At 41.4% G+C, this 16,666-nt stretch overlaps 3 protein-coding genes across 4 annotated transcripts in view; 1 reads left to right on the forward strand and 2 right to left on the reverse strand.

Moving 5' to 3' along the window:
- Positions 1-7,245, reverse strand: part of gtf3c6 (general transcription factor IIIC, polypeptide 6, alpha) — a 34,831-nt gene extending 27,586 nt beyond the window's left edge. The window contains exon 1 of the mRNA XM_027272593.1: positions 7,154-7,245. The gene's annotated coding sequence lies outside the window, so the exon portion shown is untranslated. The remainder of the gene's footprint in view (positions 1-7,153) is intronic.
- On the forward strand, positions 6,999-12,549 carry si:ch1073-390k14.1 (deoxyribodipyrimidine photo-lyase). 2 transcript variants are annotated; one of them, XM_027272592.1, is made up of 10 exons: positions 6,999-7,032; positions 7,167-7,400; positions 8,633-9,227; positions 9,344-9,655; positions 9,773-9,945; positions 10,040-10,124; positions 10,237-10,469; positions 10,823-11,017; positions 11,092-11,317; positions 11,447-12,549. In XM_027272592.1, exons 2-10 carry the CDS (start codon positions 7,167-7,169, stop codon positions 11,989-11,991), a joined length of 2,598 nt encoding a protein of 865 aa, XP_027128393.1. In that variant the 5' UTR covers positions 6,999-7,032; the 3' UTR covers positions 11,992-12,549. The 2 variants fall into 2 exon arrangements, with proteins under 2 accessions (XP_027128393.1, XP_027128392.1); XM_027272591.1 differs by lacking the exon at positions 6,999-7,032 and having other exon boundaries at positions 7,155-7,400.
- Positions 12,550-12,616: 67 nt separating this feature from the next.
- On the reverse strand, positions 12,617-15,303 carry LOC104918147 (glycine cleavage system H protein, mitochondrial). The gene is made up of 5 exons (XM_027272595.1): positions 15,098-15,303; positions 14,806-14,888; positions 14,632-14,695; positions 13,259-13,390; positions 12,617-13,164 (listed from the first exon to the last, which is right to left on the reverse strand). Exons 1-5 carry the CDS (start codon positions 15,246-15,248, stop codon positions 13,067-13,069), a joined length of 528 nt encoding a protein of 175 aa, XP_027128396.1. The 5' UTR covers positions 15,249-15,303; the 3' UTR covers positions 12,617-13,066.
- Between the last annotated feature and the right edge of the window lie 1,363 nt (positions 15,304-16,666).

Here is a 16,666-nt window from a genome sequence, read left to right on the forward strand (position 1 = left end):
ACCATCCTAATCAATCATGTGGCAGAGCTAGCCTGCAAGCGCAAATACACTCTATTTATAATTCCTACATTCTGCCGCAAAAACTGACACTTTGTGCCTTCCTCGTTCTGTAAACGAACAGAAAAATGAGTGAAATTGTCTCACTGCTTTTGTGGAACCATTAGAAAAGACTTCCTATACCGATCACCAACATCCCTGTTATGAGGTACCCTGTGTAATCTGTCTTTATATTATATCAGCACTCTGCAGACCTCTGTAGAAAGAGTGGATACTACATCGGTTGTCATTCTTTGGTGTCTCTACATTCAGGCCCACACTTTTTTTGTGACCCCCCCCCCCCCCCATCACCATCCCCCAGTCACGCTGGGACCCCCTACCCCCTCCTTTCGACCCCCCTTCAGTACTTTACATCTATAATGAGATACAAATACACATCAGCAGGACAGTGTCTATGCCACGCGTCACTGTGTGAATATTACTCACACTTATTAGCTGGATTATGTTAATCTTTACACTCTCTGCTCACAGACAACAGACTCCCCATGATATGGGGGTGGTCACGGCAGTAAGCGTGTGTTGTCGCGTGTCTCCGTGTGTGTATGCGTATATGGCTGTATGTGTGTGTTAGAGTGATTGCCATGTTGTCAAACTGATCTGCATGTGAAAGGGAGAACTAATTACATCACTTATGCAAATCAGAAATGCACGTATGCACACACATACATACACACCACTGACAGCTTACTACTGAGGTCAAAAAGACAGTGTGAGCTATCCTCTTACTGACTAACGCAGGGTGGCATCACCACCTGTCAGAGATAGACATGTCTTGACACAATACATAGAAGTCACAATGGATGTTTTGATACACTCCTTCAGATAAATTAGAAAAAAGAGTGGATGGGTCAAACTCACAGTAGACTAAAGCACTTAGACTGTTATTGGAAAATGTCCGCCTGCATATCAACTGATTAGTCTTTTTTCAGACTGAAACATTGATAGTATCCCTGTTGGAATGATTGATTGAGTCTGACACATTTTAATTACGCCCAAATTAAATGAATCGGCTGGCGGACTATAAAACATTGCTGTTTAATAACGAGTCCCTCCGTTTGCCTTTTTTTTTTCCTTCCTTCATCCAATCCCATCTTGGCTGCCCGCACCAAATAACCTCTCTCCATTTAATGATATGCAAATGAATTTTCATGAACCCCATGATCCCATGCGATGATTAAACTGAGATGACATTAGCTGCCATGCTGCTGCCACTGTCAGTGTTTCTGTCTGCCTCCTTTCACTGTCCCTATCTCTACCATCTTTCTTCGTATCCACGACAACAGCCAACTGGTGATATTAAGGGGTTCATTGTCACCGTTCCCATATGAATTTGTTTTGTGAGAGATGACATTCTGCGTATCCAGTGTTATTTCCGAGAAGTTCCTCCAACGTCAACAGATATGGAGCATCAGAGTGCAAAATTCTGGTTCCCGCACCACATGTGGTAGTGCTGCACAGAAGACATACATGTGTTACAACAATATACAGGTATTGTAATGCAAGAACATCATATAGACAATTTTGGTAACCTTCCACATTTCTTCATTTTCCACTTCCAGTGCTCCCCTCCCACCGTTCCGTTTCAGTCTGGATCCAGCTCCACCTCTGCTGTCGTTTATTGTACTCCATTTGCATAATGAAGCCCAGGCTTAATTAAGATCCCACTGGAGTCTGGAGCCAAGGATGAAGGAAAGAAGGACGAGGAGGAGGGGAGGGTGGGGATCCAGCGTTCCTTAGCTTATCCGCACGTGTCCAAATAGGAGGCACAATTTAAGGGGGAGAAAAGCGTTGACGAGCGATTAAATCGCTAATTATGATCGGCTGTTAGAATTAGTGTGTGGCTGTTAATTAGCTGCAGATGAGATGCCCAGACAGTTGCCCGCCCCTGACGACTGCAGCACCCACCCTGACTGGCAATAGAGAAACACAGCTTGACACCCTGGAGATGATGCCAACACATCCCTCCCTTTGACACACACAACAGTCTGAGGGGATATCCCTTTAAGAACATCCCAGGTGTGCATGTGCAGGAAACAGGCTCTTCATCATCCTTGTCCACCCACTCCCACTGTTCTTCGTTAAGCATAAAATTCCCTGTTATTTTTCTTCTTCTATATCCTTTATTCATTTTGCTCATTATTCCTCTTCTCTTCCGCTCCACGTTGGAATGATACGATCCCTTGTCTTACTTCTTTGTACTGGGCAGCAGCTTCTTTCCGGTGCAGCAGTTGGCACTGAGTAGAGTTGGCATTGAGGAAATGATTTTTGTCCCATACTTCCACCACAGTTGCATTTGTGGCTCGGGTTCCAACCTTCTGCTACTATTTTGTGTTCGCATTTACTACGCTTTTGTACAGCTTCTGGTGGCACCCGCGAATGCCTCCCAGTTTGCGTCTGGCATGGTGCCATCTCTGTTTCTGGGTTCTCCCTTGAGGGGATGCTATCGCCAAAACATTTAAGACATCCGAAATGTTCTGCTCACCGTATGGAGGTTTCTGTTTGCAAATCTGTGTGTTATGTTGGCTTGGCAGCGTGCCATCTTTCTCCCTGAAAAGATGCCATCACAGAATCGCTGGCAACCGTTGCCTGGGCACCTCTTTTTGGCTTTGTCCAAGCAAACAAACGGTGATTAGCGGCAAATCCTCAGAGGTGAGTCTCCTTGTCTTTGACTAAGACAGTTCTCCGCCGACCGCTTCAGTTATGCCATGACTGCAGGCTGGCATGGTGCCCGCAAGCTGGCACGCCGTCGCTGGCATAGAAAGAAAGAAAAGTCAGAAAACGGATAGAACGCAGGATTTTTCACCGTCGTTTTTCTTCACGTGATCAATGGTCATCACTGATTTCGATCCTATAGTTTCATAGTATCATCCATTTCTATAAACATTTTTCTACGCTTCCCTTAATTAATCTACATCTGAGTCATCCTTCTGTCTGCTGGCATCTTGCTTACTTCCATGCTCTGCTGTCCTCTGATATTTTCTGTATCTTCCTCTTCTCTGCCCATTCTGATGTTTGTTTCGCCCCATTGTGCCTGTGCCAAGGTGGCACCATGGTAGTAGTATGGAGGTCTGTTTCGCTTCCTCTTCCATTCTTATTCTCCTCGCCCCTTCGCCCATGCCCATGCCCGCCCCCGCTCAAGTCCTGACTGGATGGCACTGTGCCAACCTGCCACCGCCATCGCTCTCATTTGTAGCTCATCCCTCCGTTGCCCTTCCCCCTGTCTCTATATTTCCATCCCTCTCTCTTTCCCTCATTTCATTCATCCACTTTCTGAATCATTTAACCTCTCGGTGTGTGTAAAATGCTGCGTTTGTATACTATTTACACAACATACGCAACTTTACATTTCTGTAATGCGCGCCGCAAATCGTTGGTCTGTGTTGTCATTTGGGAGACTTTCTGGCACCTGAAGGAATGCTCTGAGTGACTGCCCGGTAGGTAATTACCGCAGCAGTTACTTATTCCACCGAGATGAAGAGAAAGACGAAGAGAGCCTTGAGTTTAGAGAAAGCTTGTGTTGTTTTAATTAACTTTTACCAACCCCCATCATGTGTGCTTCGTTTCACATCTCTAACAGCCTTGTTCAGGTTGTGCTTGTTCACACACGCACTTTACAGCAAGACGATTGATGCGATTATCAGTAAAATCGATTGTGCGCCGTTGACTTCACCCACTTTACGAAGCTGACCCTTGCTCCCTTGTTTTTTTGTTTTTCTTCTCCTCTTTAAAATCTCTTGTGTCAAACAAAAGTTGCCAGTGGTGGTGGAGGTATTAAGCAAATACTCTCATTAGTACACAAAACATAATGAATATGTAAATGATGTGTGTAATTTATGCATGGGCTGAGAGACTTGTTCTCTTTTCAGCCCTCCATTGTATTCACTCTATTTATATCCTCTTTCCTTAAAACCTCACACTCTTACGCCAATTCTCTTCTTTTCTTAGACCACATCCTGTGAATAAATCCATGGGGGACTCACTATTGTGTTTTATTTTGTGTTTTTTTCTCTTTTAACACATTTCTTTTTGCCTTTAACCATAGTTTGTAGTTTCTAACAGTCTCTCAGAGCCCTTCTCTTTTTCTCTGTTTGCGTCTTCCTGCTCACAGCCTGTCCTCTCAAAAAAACAAACCCTGCAGTGACGCATTAAACCAACAGCTGAGTGTTTGAACAAGGTCTTTCTTCCAGGAATATGAATACTGAATAATCTACCCACTAAATCACATCCACACATGACTGTGTTGTATGCTGTGTTTCCCCTTTGTCCTTCTGTGACTGTGTTGATCTTAATGTGTGGTCCAAACTGTGTGGTAAATTGAAGCGTGTCCTGATAGACGGTGAGTAGCCTTGCTCCTGTCTAGGATAAACACCTATAATACTCTGGCTCCCTTGGCAATCACCATAGCAACAAACCATGGTACCCACGTGAGTTGCATAATAAGATGTTCCCCAAGATCACGGACCATAAAGCAGCGACAAACTAGATACCCGTAGCAGTGAATGCGAATTAGAAAATAGCCATTCAAATATCAAACTTCACCTCTGACTCACTCCAGACCGATCTTTTCTATTTATCACTACACTTGCATCACACAATACACACTCCCAGACGCATATGCACCTTCTCTCTGTCTCTCCAGACCTTAACAGGTGCTGATGAGCTGCAGTCAATGATTGTAATGAGCTATCGATCACCGTGGGAAAACAGAGGGACAGAGAGGGGTGAGGAAGGTAGGGGGAACCAGAGGACACACACAAACAGAAGGAGGAGGACTGGCAGGAAAAAAAAAACTTTAGATGAACTCAATGGAGACAGGCTACCCAAGACAGACTATCAATACTTGCTTTAATCAAGTCCTTATCTCCTATTGTTCTGCTTAAAATAGCATTTATAGGAAAACAGTGCAGGTTGAAGGGGACTGTATCAACTCAAGAGGAGCTTCTGGACTGGCTGATCTGCTCGGGATGACCATGCAGACATGCTTGTCATGACCGAGTCCAGATGCCAGTGAATGGCACTGACGCAGTATCTCTATTTTCTTCTCTTTTTGTGCTGTGTGCATGGAGTGGAGGCAGACAGCTTTAGGGAAGGGGGAGGTGCGTTGTGTGTGTGCGTGTGTGTGTGTGTGTGTCGTGTGTGTTGGCTGGCGTTTCAGATAATGAAATGCAGCAGGGAACAAAGAGCTAGGGGCCCCTATTCTCTGTGCTGCAGCTTCATTTTCACTCCCGTCAGTCTATGATTCTTCCATACCCTCTTTCTTGTGTACGTGTATGTGTGTGTGTTTATGTTTGTATGAACGGTTTGTTGTGTGTACCAGTGTCCCCCTCCTCCTCCTGTTAGTATTCTGCATGGCAGATCCCCCTAATGTAATAACTGTGTCTGCATGTCTAATTTACAGCAGGAGAGAGTAAATAGCCTGTGGTTAATTACAGTACTTGTGCGTATGTGTGTGTGTGTGTGTGTGTATGCATGTGTCTACATGCGCGTGGGTGTGTCAGAATGATTTATGAGTTGCAAATAGCTACACCAGTGGCCCGTTTCTCCTCACTTAGTTTTTAATCTGTCTTTCCATTAATTTTCCTGGAGACGTTATTATGGTTTTATAACAGTGTGCACAAGGATGCACATGTGAGTGCGTGTATGTGTTAATGAGACGGAGGTGTGGACATTTTGTGAGCAGCTCGGGCACCTGAGCAGCACTTTACTTTCCCCACTTTCTACCTCTCCATTTCCCTTCCTTCCTTTCCCTTTTTCACTTTTCAGGTGCTTCATTCACTCTGTTCATTGAGAGCCACAATGAACACAGATCTTTATTGACAGTACATGGTAGAACATGGAAACAGCAGGTCAATCCGTTTAGCCCAAGGGCCGATACACCAATTCACCAATTTGTCAGTGTTAGTTTGAGAGAGAAAAGCAGCTAATCTCTCCTCTCTGCTCTCTATTGATCACACACTTAGACTCCACTTCTCTGTCTAAACACTATTGATTCTCTCTCTCCCTCAATCTCTTTCTCTCTCTCTCTCTTTCTGTCTTGCTCTCGCCACATACCATAGCTCTCAACACATCTTCCCTTCATACACTCTACTACGTCTCAAATAAAAGCCGAAATAATTGAGATGTTGTATGTCCTTGTGCATGAAGCCCTTATTCACATTTTAGAATAATACTTTGCCATAAACAAAATAAGACTTACAAGTAATTCCGGTAATACTGTATTATACATGGAGCCTATCAACTACACAAAAGCATTTCAGAGTTTGGTGCACAAGTGTTGCAAATTATTATTCCCTGCTGTGTACATTTAAATGCTTGGTCTCATTAAAAAAAAAAAAAAATCAATTACTAGGAGCCCTTTCTACAGTGTGAATACAGACTATGATTAAATATTCACTGCTGGTTACACTGTCCCCTGGCTTTGTTTTCCAGTCTCTCATCATAGGGTACACTTGAAAAGAGCCACATTTCTGTCAATATGAAAAAATATATATATTAAAGAATGATTATCTTAAGGGAGATGTACCCCCAGCATTTTTTAACATCAATTTAAATTGAAACCAAGGATCTCTATTTGATTGGATTTAGCTTGTGTGGGGACCCCTGTCGTGACAAATTTGAGTTGAGATTTGTGATTTGGTGGATGAGTGACTGTGTCGTAGATGCGAAGATTAAACCGAGAGAGAGAGAGAGAGAGAGAGAAACATGTGGCAAAAACATTCCTATTAGAGTTTTTATCAAATCTACATCTCTCTATCCTGATGTCAAATTAATGAAATGTAAAAAGGGAATCCCAACTGTTACTGCTGTGAACAAAACATCACGATCCTCCCTGCATAGCTCTTATTTATTAGACTAGTCCACCCCCTACTGGTGATATTGACCCATTACAAACCTTGATTGATTTTTGCAGGTTACAAAACACCAACACATGGCTTGTGTAACTCAAAATCAGCTGTTTGGTAACCAGTACTGAGGGTGGGTACATCCACGACGCGGAGCGCTTTATTTACTAGATGCTTGAGCTTAAACTCTGCAGCAGACTTATTTCAAGTGGACAGCAGTTTTGCAGCATTTATAAACTATAACTGATCGTTACCTTTCGCCTTAAGATGTCTCCTTCAGCAGCAGCTGGTGCAGGAGACAGTAAAGCCTTGGTGAGAAGGATGTTAAGAGAAGTGCTGGTGGGTAGAGAGGATCCAGAAGGGTTTTTTGTGATGTGCTTGTCCGCCCTGGGACATCAGGAGACTCGGTCACAGTTCGTGTCCCTCATTCAGCCTCTGTCCACGGCCAACAGCTCCCTGCACTGCACCCTCACCTCCATCTACAGGGAATATTTTTCTAAGGTCAGTGAGTATATGTTGAATATTAGTGTACGTCTAACATCATAGCAGGTTAAAACAATTTAAATTAAGTCTGTCTGTTGTGTTTTACTTGCCAGTTTAAGCTGTGTACTAATTACTGACAATTACAAATGAACTAAAAGTGCTAAAAACATGTCCCTGCTAACGTGTTAACAACTATGCAAACTTTTTTAAATTTAAGAGCCACTTTCATTAATATTTCAGGACCCTTTTTGTCCAACCAACTGTAAAATAAACACAAATAAATAAATAAAAATAAATAAATAAATATTAAATAAATAGCAGGCTTGTTAAATATGTCTTCACCAGTCGGTTGACTTGTACACGGCTACCTGCAGGTCAGGTAGGTTAGCTTCTCTTAGCTCCTGATGGGAGGGAACAGTTGCCCCATGGTCCTTGTAGTCATGTTTTGTCTTTCTTGGACTACATACTGTGTACAGCAAGTTGTAAGCTAAAAAAAAATTTAAAGGAAAAAAAAAAATCTACTTTAATAATGATTATATTGTTTGAGTGTAAAAAACAACAGCATTGTATTTGAAATATATAAATTCAAATAAAGTATGAATACCACCATGAAAAGCTTTACTCATCAACATGTGTAGGATAACGTAGGCAATATTAAGGCCCAAACAGCAACATTTCTGGATTTAGGGTTATTTGGGTGATTAAAAACGGTGGTTTGGACTTCAAGGATGCTATATGGACACTCAATAGGATATTGTGATACTCAGTGTCTTCTCAGTAGTACAAATTATTCTAATATTGTAGCTCTATTTCTGTGTTACCTATCACTAAATCAATGACTGCAAGGGTATTGAACATGTGAAAAAAAAACTATATCCTACTATGTATTTGTATATTATTTATTAACACTGATCAAGAACTATTATTAATAGCAAATGTGTATATTGTTCTGTGAAAACATCTGTGTGGCTATGTGAAATATTTGTGGGGTTGTTACCATCAAATGTGCATTAAGAAATTTAAGGTTGACCCTTTATTAGATTTATTATTAAAATCAAACACTAGCAAGCTTATCATTTTTTCCAAAAGCAACCATGAAAGTTCATATTAAAAATCTAATTAATCTAACTTTTTTAAATGTTCCTGTTTACACATAAGTTGCAAATATTGTACATAAAATCTGTCGTCTCTACCTTAATAAGCAGTTAGTTAAACATGAATAATAACGTGCTGTCCTGATCAAATTGTAGACTGAAGATGATGAACTGGAACTGGCAATGGCTCTCTCCTTACTGGAAATGAAAGATCACCTGCTGTCAACCCCAAGCCAAGAGTCCCGATGTCGGCAAACCGGAGACAGAGCTGACAGGAGAAAAAACATCAACTTGCCACAAGGTGAACCCTGGGTCAAGGTGAGCCCACCACAGACAGCAAGAGAGACTGATCTTGAGAAGAGCACACATGTTTACAAGTACAATACGGAAACACTGGGGACAAGTCAGACTGTGTGTGTCTCCACACTGTCTGGCTCAATTTCCAAGCAAGACAAATTTGAACAAGGCTACCAAAAGATGAATGAGGGAGATTCGAACCAATCAGAGAAACCAAAACGCTCTAAAAACAGGCGTCAGCGGCGTAAAGGCCCCTGTCAGCAGATTGTAGGTTTGCCTTGTTCTCCATCAGCACCACCACCAGTACTGCTGTGGTTCAGGAGAGACTTACGACTCCGTGACAACCCTGCTCTCATCTGTTCATTGGAGTTTGGTGCGCCTGTCATCCCTGTCTTCATCTGGAGCCCTGAAGAGGAAGAGGGACCTGGGAATACGGTGGCTATGGGGGGAGCTTGTAAGTTGACCGAGGAATCAATGATTACGTCAATCTTTGTCAAAGCACGACGCATTATTGCTATAACCTTTCATACAGAACATAACCTATAATTTGCTCCTGACTTTTTATTACAGGTAAATACTGGCTTCATCAAGCTTTGTCTTGTTTCTGTTCATCTCTGGAGCGCATTGGCAGCCATCTTGTCTTTCTCAAGGCAAACCATGAAGGGAATAAGGTTGGATCTTCTCTTTCTACTCTTAAGGAGCTCATAAAGGAGACAGGAGCAAGAACAGTGTTGGCAAATGCCCTCTATGAGCCCTGGCTAAAGGAGAGGGATGATGCGGTGGTGTCATCTCTTCAGAAAGATGGTGTTGAATTCAGGATGTTCCACTCGTACTGTCTCAGGGACCCCTACTCTATCAGCACAGAGGGTGTGGGACTCAGAGGTTAGTCATGACAAAATTAATTTAGTGTGCTCGGCTTATTTAAATATTTGTGGATATATCAAAGCATGAAATATCTATGGTCAGTCTGGTTATGGTTCATTTCTTCTCTTGATATAGGAATAGGTTCAGTGTCTCACTTCATGAGCTGCTGTAGACAGAACCCTGGCTCTGCATTAGGAGTCCCCCTGGACCCCCCTGTTTCTCTGCCCACACCTGTTCCCTGGCCTCAAGGTGTCCCATTAGACACGCTAGGCCTGGCACGGATGCCCTGCAGGAAAGACGGCACAACGGTCAGTAACCACAGGAGAATAGCCCTCTAGGGATGAGCTACACCCAATATACAACTAAGATTTGATCATTATTTTTTTTCCTTGTCTCATTTAGATTGACTGGGCAGCTAACATTCGTGAATCCTGGGATTTCAGTGAAGAAGGAGCACATGCACGCTTAGAGGCGTTTCTGCATGATGGTAAGACTTGTATACACATTGTAAATGTGCAAACACACTCTGTGTCTGGAAGAATGTCATTCAGTAAACCATTGATCTTAACAATATCGGATGATTCTCCCATGTGTCCTAGGTGTGCATAGATATGATAAAGAGTCAGGCAGGGCAGATGCCCCAAATACCAGCTCTCTGTCTCCATACCTTCACTTTGGTCAGCTCAGCCCACGGTGGCTATTGTGGGATTCCAAAGGGGCACGATGCCGTTGTCCAAAGTTCCAACGCAAACTGGCATGGAGGGATTTGGCTTACTGGCAGCTAACGTTGTTTCCTGGCCTCCCCTGGGATTCCATCAGACCGCCATACAAGGTAGAAATTGGCTACAGATATCTTGAAAACCCATCAACAAATGCTTTTTATATAACTTTTATTGCTTGCTGTATAGTTTTTTTTTTACTGTGTTTTCAGTTTTTTAACTTAGTGAATGTCACTATTTTGTTTTTCTATTGCTATTTTGTGTTTTATCATTCTAATGCTTGCATTATATAGCACCTTGTAACTTTATAAATAAAGCTTACTTACATACTCATTTTATAGTGTCACACATAAATACAAAAAAAAGGTAAAGCTGATCTACGCTTCTCTTCAATAACTAAAAGCCTACACCACACATGAAGAACTACATTTATTACAAAGCATTATTTATCCACTGGTATGTGCAGGCTCTGCGGTGGAGCACTGATCGTAGCCACCTGAAGGCCTGGCAGCAAGGACAAACAGGCTACCCACTAGTGGATGCAGCCATGAGGCAGCTGTGGCTGACAGGCTGGATGAACAACTACATGAGACATGTGGTGGCATCTTTTCTCATAGCATATCTTTACCTGCCATGGCAAGAAGGCTATCGCTGGTTCCAGGTGAGACTTGTACTGTATGCATGCATCCACAAAATGCACTCACACACAGATACTTACTGTATATATGTGTTTAGGACACCCTAGTGGATGCAGATGTTGCCATAGATGCCATGATGTGGCAGAATGGGGGCATGTGTGGTCTGGATCACTGGAACTTTGTCATGCACCCGGTTGATGCAGCAATGACCTGTGACCCATACGGCAGCTATGTTAGGAAATGGTGTCCTGAACTTGCAAGTTTGCCTGATGAACTTATTCACAAACCCTGGAAATGTCCCGCATCTATGCTTCGACGTGCTGGTAAGGAATTTGTCACCATCATCCTTTGGCTCTTTCTTTTTATTTTAAATTATTCTTTTTTGTCGAAAAAAAACATGCTACCTATAGTGTACAGTGTTATATCTTATCAATGCTCTCTTCACTTGTTAGGTGTGGTGTTTGGCCAGACGTATCCTGAGCGAATAGTTACAGACCTAGAGGAGCGGAGGAGTCAGTCTCTGCAAGATGTAGCCCTGGTTCGGAAAGAGTTTCGACACTATGTAGATAAGCGCTCAGGCTGTGACTTGGTGCCTCTGCCCCCACGCCTGGTCTCCGAGGCTCTGGGCTTATCACATCGGGATGGGGATGTTGTGACAGCAGGGACGCAGTTCCTGTTGCCTGTTATCACGCGCATGGAATTCAAACACCAGCTAGAAGATCCAGAGGCAGATGCTGCCTCAAATCCTTATAATGCTGTTCTGAAAGGTTACGTGAGCCGCAAGAGGGATGAGACCATTGCCTTCTTTAATGAGAGAGACTTTACTGCGAGTGTGATGTATGAGGGAACCCAGAGAAAGGAGAGGCTGGAGAACGATTATCGCAGAATGGAGGGACTCTCGCAGCTTCCTGCACCTCGGGGTAGAGCCAGGCGAACTCCAACAGCCAATGACAGGTTTTCTATAGTACCTGGTGGGGCAGTTACCTCCCTCAGGTGACCCATCAAGATGGAAAGATTACAGGTTTGAAGTGACCAGACAGTTACAGAAGGTCTCTTTAAATCTACACTAAACCCAAAGATTTGTAAGAGACTTACTTACACAACTCTCAGAACATTTTTTATTTAGACTATTCAGTGTAATCTCAGGTATTAAGCAATGATATCAGACCAGCCTTTGTGACAAACGTGGTTTAGGTTGGCCAATATACTTGATGCAGCTTTTCTTAAAGGCCCAGACTGTAATTTTGTGATATGTTTTACATAAATATGCATATTCATTGTAGAGTTGGAGTTGTTAAAGATATGAAATATGGCATTCTGAGGCCTATTTTACAGTGTTTACAGAGAGATTTGTCATCATTATAGCACACATCTGTGTAATGTGGTTCTAATCTAAGGCTGTAAATGTTGTGTGCACATAACAGGTGGTTGACTAAAGTGTTTTTTTTTCTTTTTCTTTATTTGTATGTTATTCAAATAACTAAATATGCAAATAGCATTGATATCGTATCATATCACATGACTTGTTCAGTATCTCATGATAAGCTGTTTTCTGTTTATTCTGCTCACATTGATAAGTTATTAAGTCTGAACTTTAAGGAATAAAAAAAACAAAGAAAATACAATGTTTCAGGAAATGTTTATTTTCTAATTTACATGTCTACAGTGTTGCTTTTAAAACATGCAGTGTAGACCAACATTATTATTAATAACATAAAGACCAAAGTGCTTTTTAAACAATGTCCTACAACAGAAATTCAAGTTTTGACTGAAATGCTTGGAAACTTCTATTGACTGTGAGTAACAGTCTCGTTTGTTTGAGGATTTGAGGCTGCAACAACTCAACATAAGATGTTTAGTCAGTGCAGATTGACAGGTCCCCTAAAGTAGAAAAAGGATTCCTAATGCTCACAGCTCTACAACAGTGGCAGGTCAGGATCTGGAGCTCTTAAGCTCCCCTTGTGGATGCTAAGCATGGTGTTGTAACCGACACAGGCACACCTTGTGGATTTCCCTGCCAGTGTTGTTTGAAAAGGAGAAAGGGAGCGTAGCACTTATTAGGAGGGTTCAGGTTAGTCCTCAATGGAGCGGATGTATCTCTCATAGGCTGCTTCGTCCATCAGAGCGTCGAGCTCTGCAGGTTTGGCAATGGTCATCTTCATCAGCCAACCTATATTGAATGGGTTGAAAAAAAAAAAAAAAAAAATCAATCATCGAGTCAATAAATCAATCATAAAACAGAATGAACTACATGGTGTGCTTACCATCTTTGTAGCAGGATTTGTTGACCAGACCAGGCTTGTCTGCCAGTAGCGTATTGATCTCTACAACCTCTCCAGTCAAAGGGGAATATAGCTCACTGGCTGCCTTCACACTTTCCAGAGCTCCAAACTCGTCTGTGAATGTAATTAGTAGAAAAAAGAGCATTTCAAGTATGGCAGCTGCAATGAAGGCACAGTCAAACATTGCTAATCTATGACTACGACTAAGGCTTGACAGTAGCAGTTGCAGCCACATTTTAGATGTCAACTTCACAAATTAATGAGCAAAATTGATCAGATTTAAAAAGTGAGAGAACTGATGAATAAGCAGCCAGTGATTATAGTATAGTATCTTAATTACCTGAAATATAAGATGACCATACCGTGGTATGGAAAGTGGCAACCGTATGTTCGGTGCTGAGACCTTTTAAAAGTTATACCCTGTTGACTTTATTTAAAATCGGCATTTGTAACATAAATGACAGTAAAGTTTCTCCCCATCTGTAGCTGGCCTTATCAATTAAGCCTGGGAGCCCCACATACACTTACCCCACCACCCAAGTTTACAGACCAAGACAATGTGTTATGTTATATGTATCAAATATTCTTTGTACTTCATACCTGACACATTCTCTGGACAACAGGTCGTTCATTTCTGCACGATGCAACTATTGTACAGACCCTCTTTTTTACTGTCTTATAACATTTTTTCTCATTATTGTTCATTTCTGCTTCCTGTCTTTCGACTTTATTTATATTTTTCAAATACCGCGTTTATTATTGTTATGCAGCAATTCGACAAAGCAAATTTGATGTATGCGAAAAACCTACTTGGCACGGGTGCTACATGATTTAAATTAATTTTAAAACCAAATTCTTTAAATCAAAAAAATCAAAACAACAAACATAGTGAGAAATTGTCAGCATATTCTCTTAAAACAGACAAAATAACCATAAACGTCAATGCTCTCCAGCTGAACTAAGCTAAGACTACCTACCCAGGATATACGGACTATTCAACATCTGTTATGTTATATCATCTGTAATATCTTGTTAATTCATTTTAAATATTCTGCATTTGCTCATTACCTAGTGAATACTTTGTATATTTCTGCACAAACTGCTCAGCTCTTTTAATTTTTAAAACACATTGTATATATTTAGATTCTTTCTATTTTATTTTTAATACTAATTTATTATATTCCTGATATAAATTTTATTTATTTATTTTTTTAACTTAATATTTATTATGAACCAATAACACCAAAACAAATTTCTGGTATGTGAAAGCCTACTCGCTAATCAACTATAAAGTAATAACTGGCGATATTGAAAAATCAGATTATAGGCATTATTGTTTATTCTTAAGCTCTCACCTTGCTGAGCCAGCTGTGTTCCCACATCTGGCAGTCCACAGTAAACTACATCTCCCAGAGCCTCCTGCAGGTGTCAGAAAGCAAGGTCACAGGCAGTAAGAAAAACACTGACTTTAGTGGGTGCTTGTGTGTGCACATATAAAAATATAAAATTGTGTAAACACAGGAACTTACTTGCGCAAAGTTGCTGATACCCACAGTCCCAACCCCGTCGTCTTCTACTCGGATCCATTCGTGCTTGTCTGTGAATTTAAGTGCTGCAAGACAACACAACAGACTTGAGGACACACACACACAAGGGTTTGAAGCACTTTTGTAATCCCAGACCAGCCTGACAACCGGGAGAAAAACAAACACACATGCAACAGGGTCCGCCAGCTCCCCGTGTCCTTTCCCAATGTTACCCAACATCTACCGAGAACAGGAGCTGAGGCGCTGATATAAAAACACACGCACGGCGCTGTACCTGCTGCTGCCCGGCTAGAGGAGGATAGCGTCCTTCCGAAATAAGGTGTGGACGCCAGCCGCAACGGGGAAAGTGTTGCCGAGCGGGTGAGTAAAGGCAATACTGTGAAAAAGTTGGAAGACACGGAGCGAAACAGCCCACAGGCGGCCATGTTCGTCGCTTATTGATGAGAGCGTGGGTCCAGCTCTGCTTCGTGGGTGTTAGAGGCGTCTTAAGCGCTTTGCTGCCCTCCAGTGATCAGGAGAAAATGACTAATATTACACATTTAAGGTGCATAAACATGCACATTCATGATAGAGTTTGAGGTGTTTATTATGGGACATATAGTGTTCTGTTTCTCAGCAGGTGATCGTCAAATAATAAAGGCATATTTGACAGTGTTTACAAACAGTTGGAGGTGCAGAAATTGGATGCAGCAAAAAAGATTCCTGTGTTTTGCATGTTGAGTTTGCATGTTCTCTGGTTTCTGGCTTCCTACCACAGTCCAAAGACATGCAGGATACATGCATGCATGCATACTGAATGTAGAGCGTGTGAATGGTTGTTTGTCACTGTGTGTCTGCTCCGGTGATGAACTGGTGACTTGTCCAGGGTCTACCCCTCCTCTTGTCCTTTCTACCCTCGTAAGGATAAGAGGATACAGAAAATGGATGGATGATAGATGTTTTAAGACAAAATAGTTTTTTTGATGTTTTCTTATATTACTGTTTCACAACAACATTCACAAAAATTGCACTGATAATTAATATGTGTATGTACATATTAATGTATTCTTTGTTTTGACTTGTGTACTGCATTTACCACAGTGACTAAAACTCTGAATAGCTCTGGATTATTACAATTACTGATGCTATTTTGAAATCATAACTTCCTTCCTTTTTTTTTGCTTGTTTCAACCATCTTGCCCTCCTGAAATAATTTTTAATTATAGGCTACTGTGGTATTATGCTTTACCCACAATTTTTTATTTTTAAGAGTAGGCTTTAAACTCTTCTTTTATTGGCAAGCCTAGAGTGATTTTTATTATATATTATTATATTTATTTTTAGTGCCACTAATTAGTCCAAATTTCCTCTTCAACATCTTGATGGAAAGTGGAAAATAGTGCATGCTTTTGAAACTACTCTTCTACTCCTTAAAGCTTTACAGCAGCTGAGTCCAGATTAATAATGTTTGCTAATTTAACCTTCACCATTGCAATGAAATACCATTAATTCATTATTATATATTAGGAGTGAATACCTTGCTGGATTTTAGGTTGTGTCGCATGCAGTACAATCTCTTATTTGCCATTTTACAGATCTGTAAACCCACTAATGAAAAGATTTGCTAAAACCCCGCTTCTGCTCTAAATCCTGCTCTACACCTAGAAATCTGAATGTTGGCAGCCTGTAAGCATAATCAACATTAGCTTCAGTACTGGATAAACTGAGCTTATCACTGTTTGATAGGCGCACTCCACAGCTTTTATAATTGCATCACGTTCCATTAAAAAATATATATTAGTATTAGCTATTAGATGACAATCCAACAGACTCCAGCAGCACACAAAATAAAGAAAAATAAATG

Source organism: Larimichthys crocea, chromosome XXI, assembly GCF_000972845.2.
Source record: "Larimichthys crocea isolate SSNF chromosome XXI, L_crocea_2.0, whole genome shotgun sequence".
In the NCBI taxonomy this organism is placed as follows: domain Eukaryota; kingdom Metazoa; phylum Chordata; class Actinopteri; family Sciaenidae; genus Larimichthys; species Larimichthys crocea.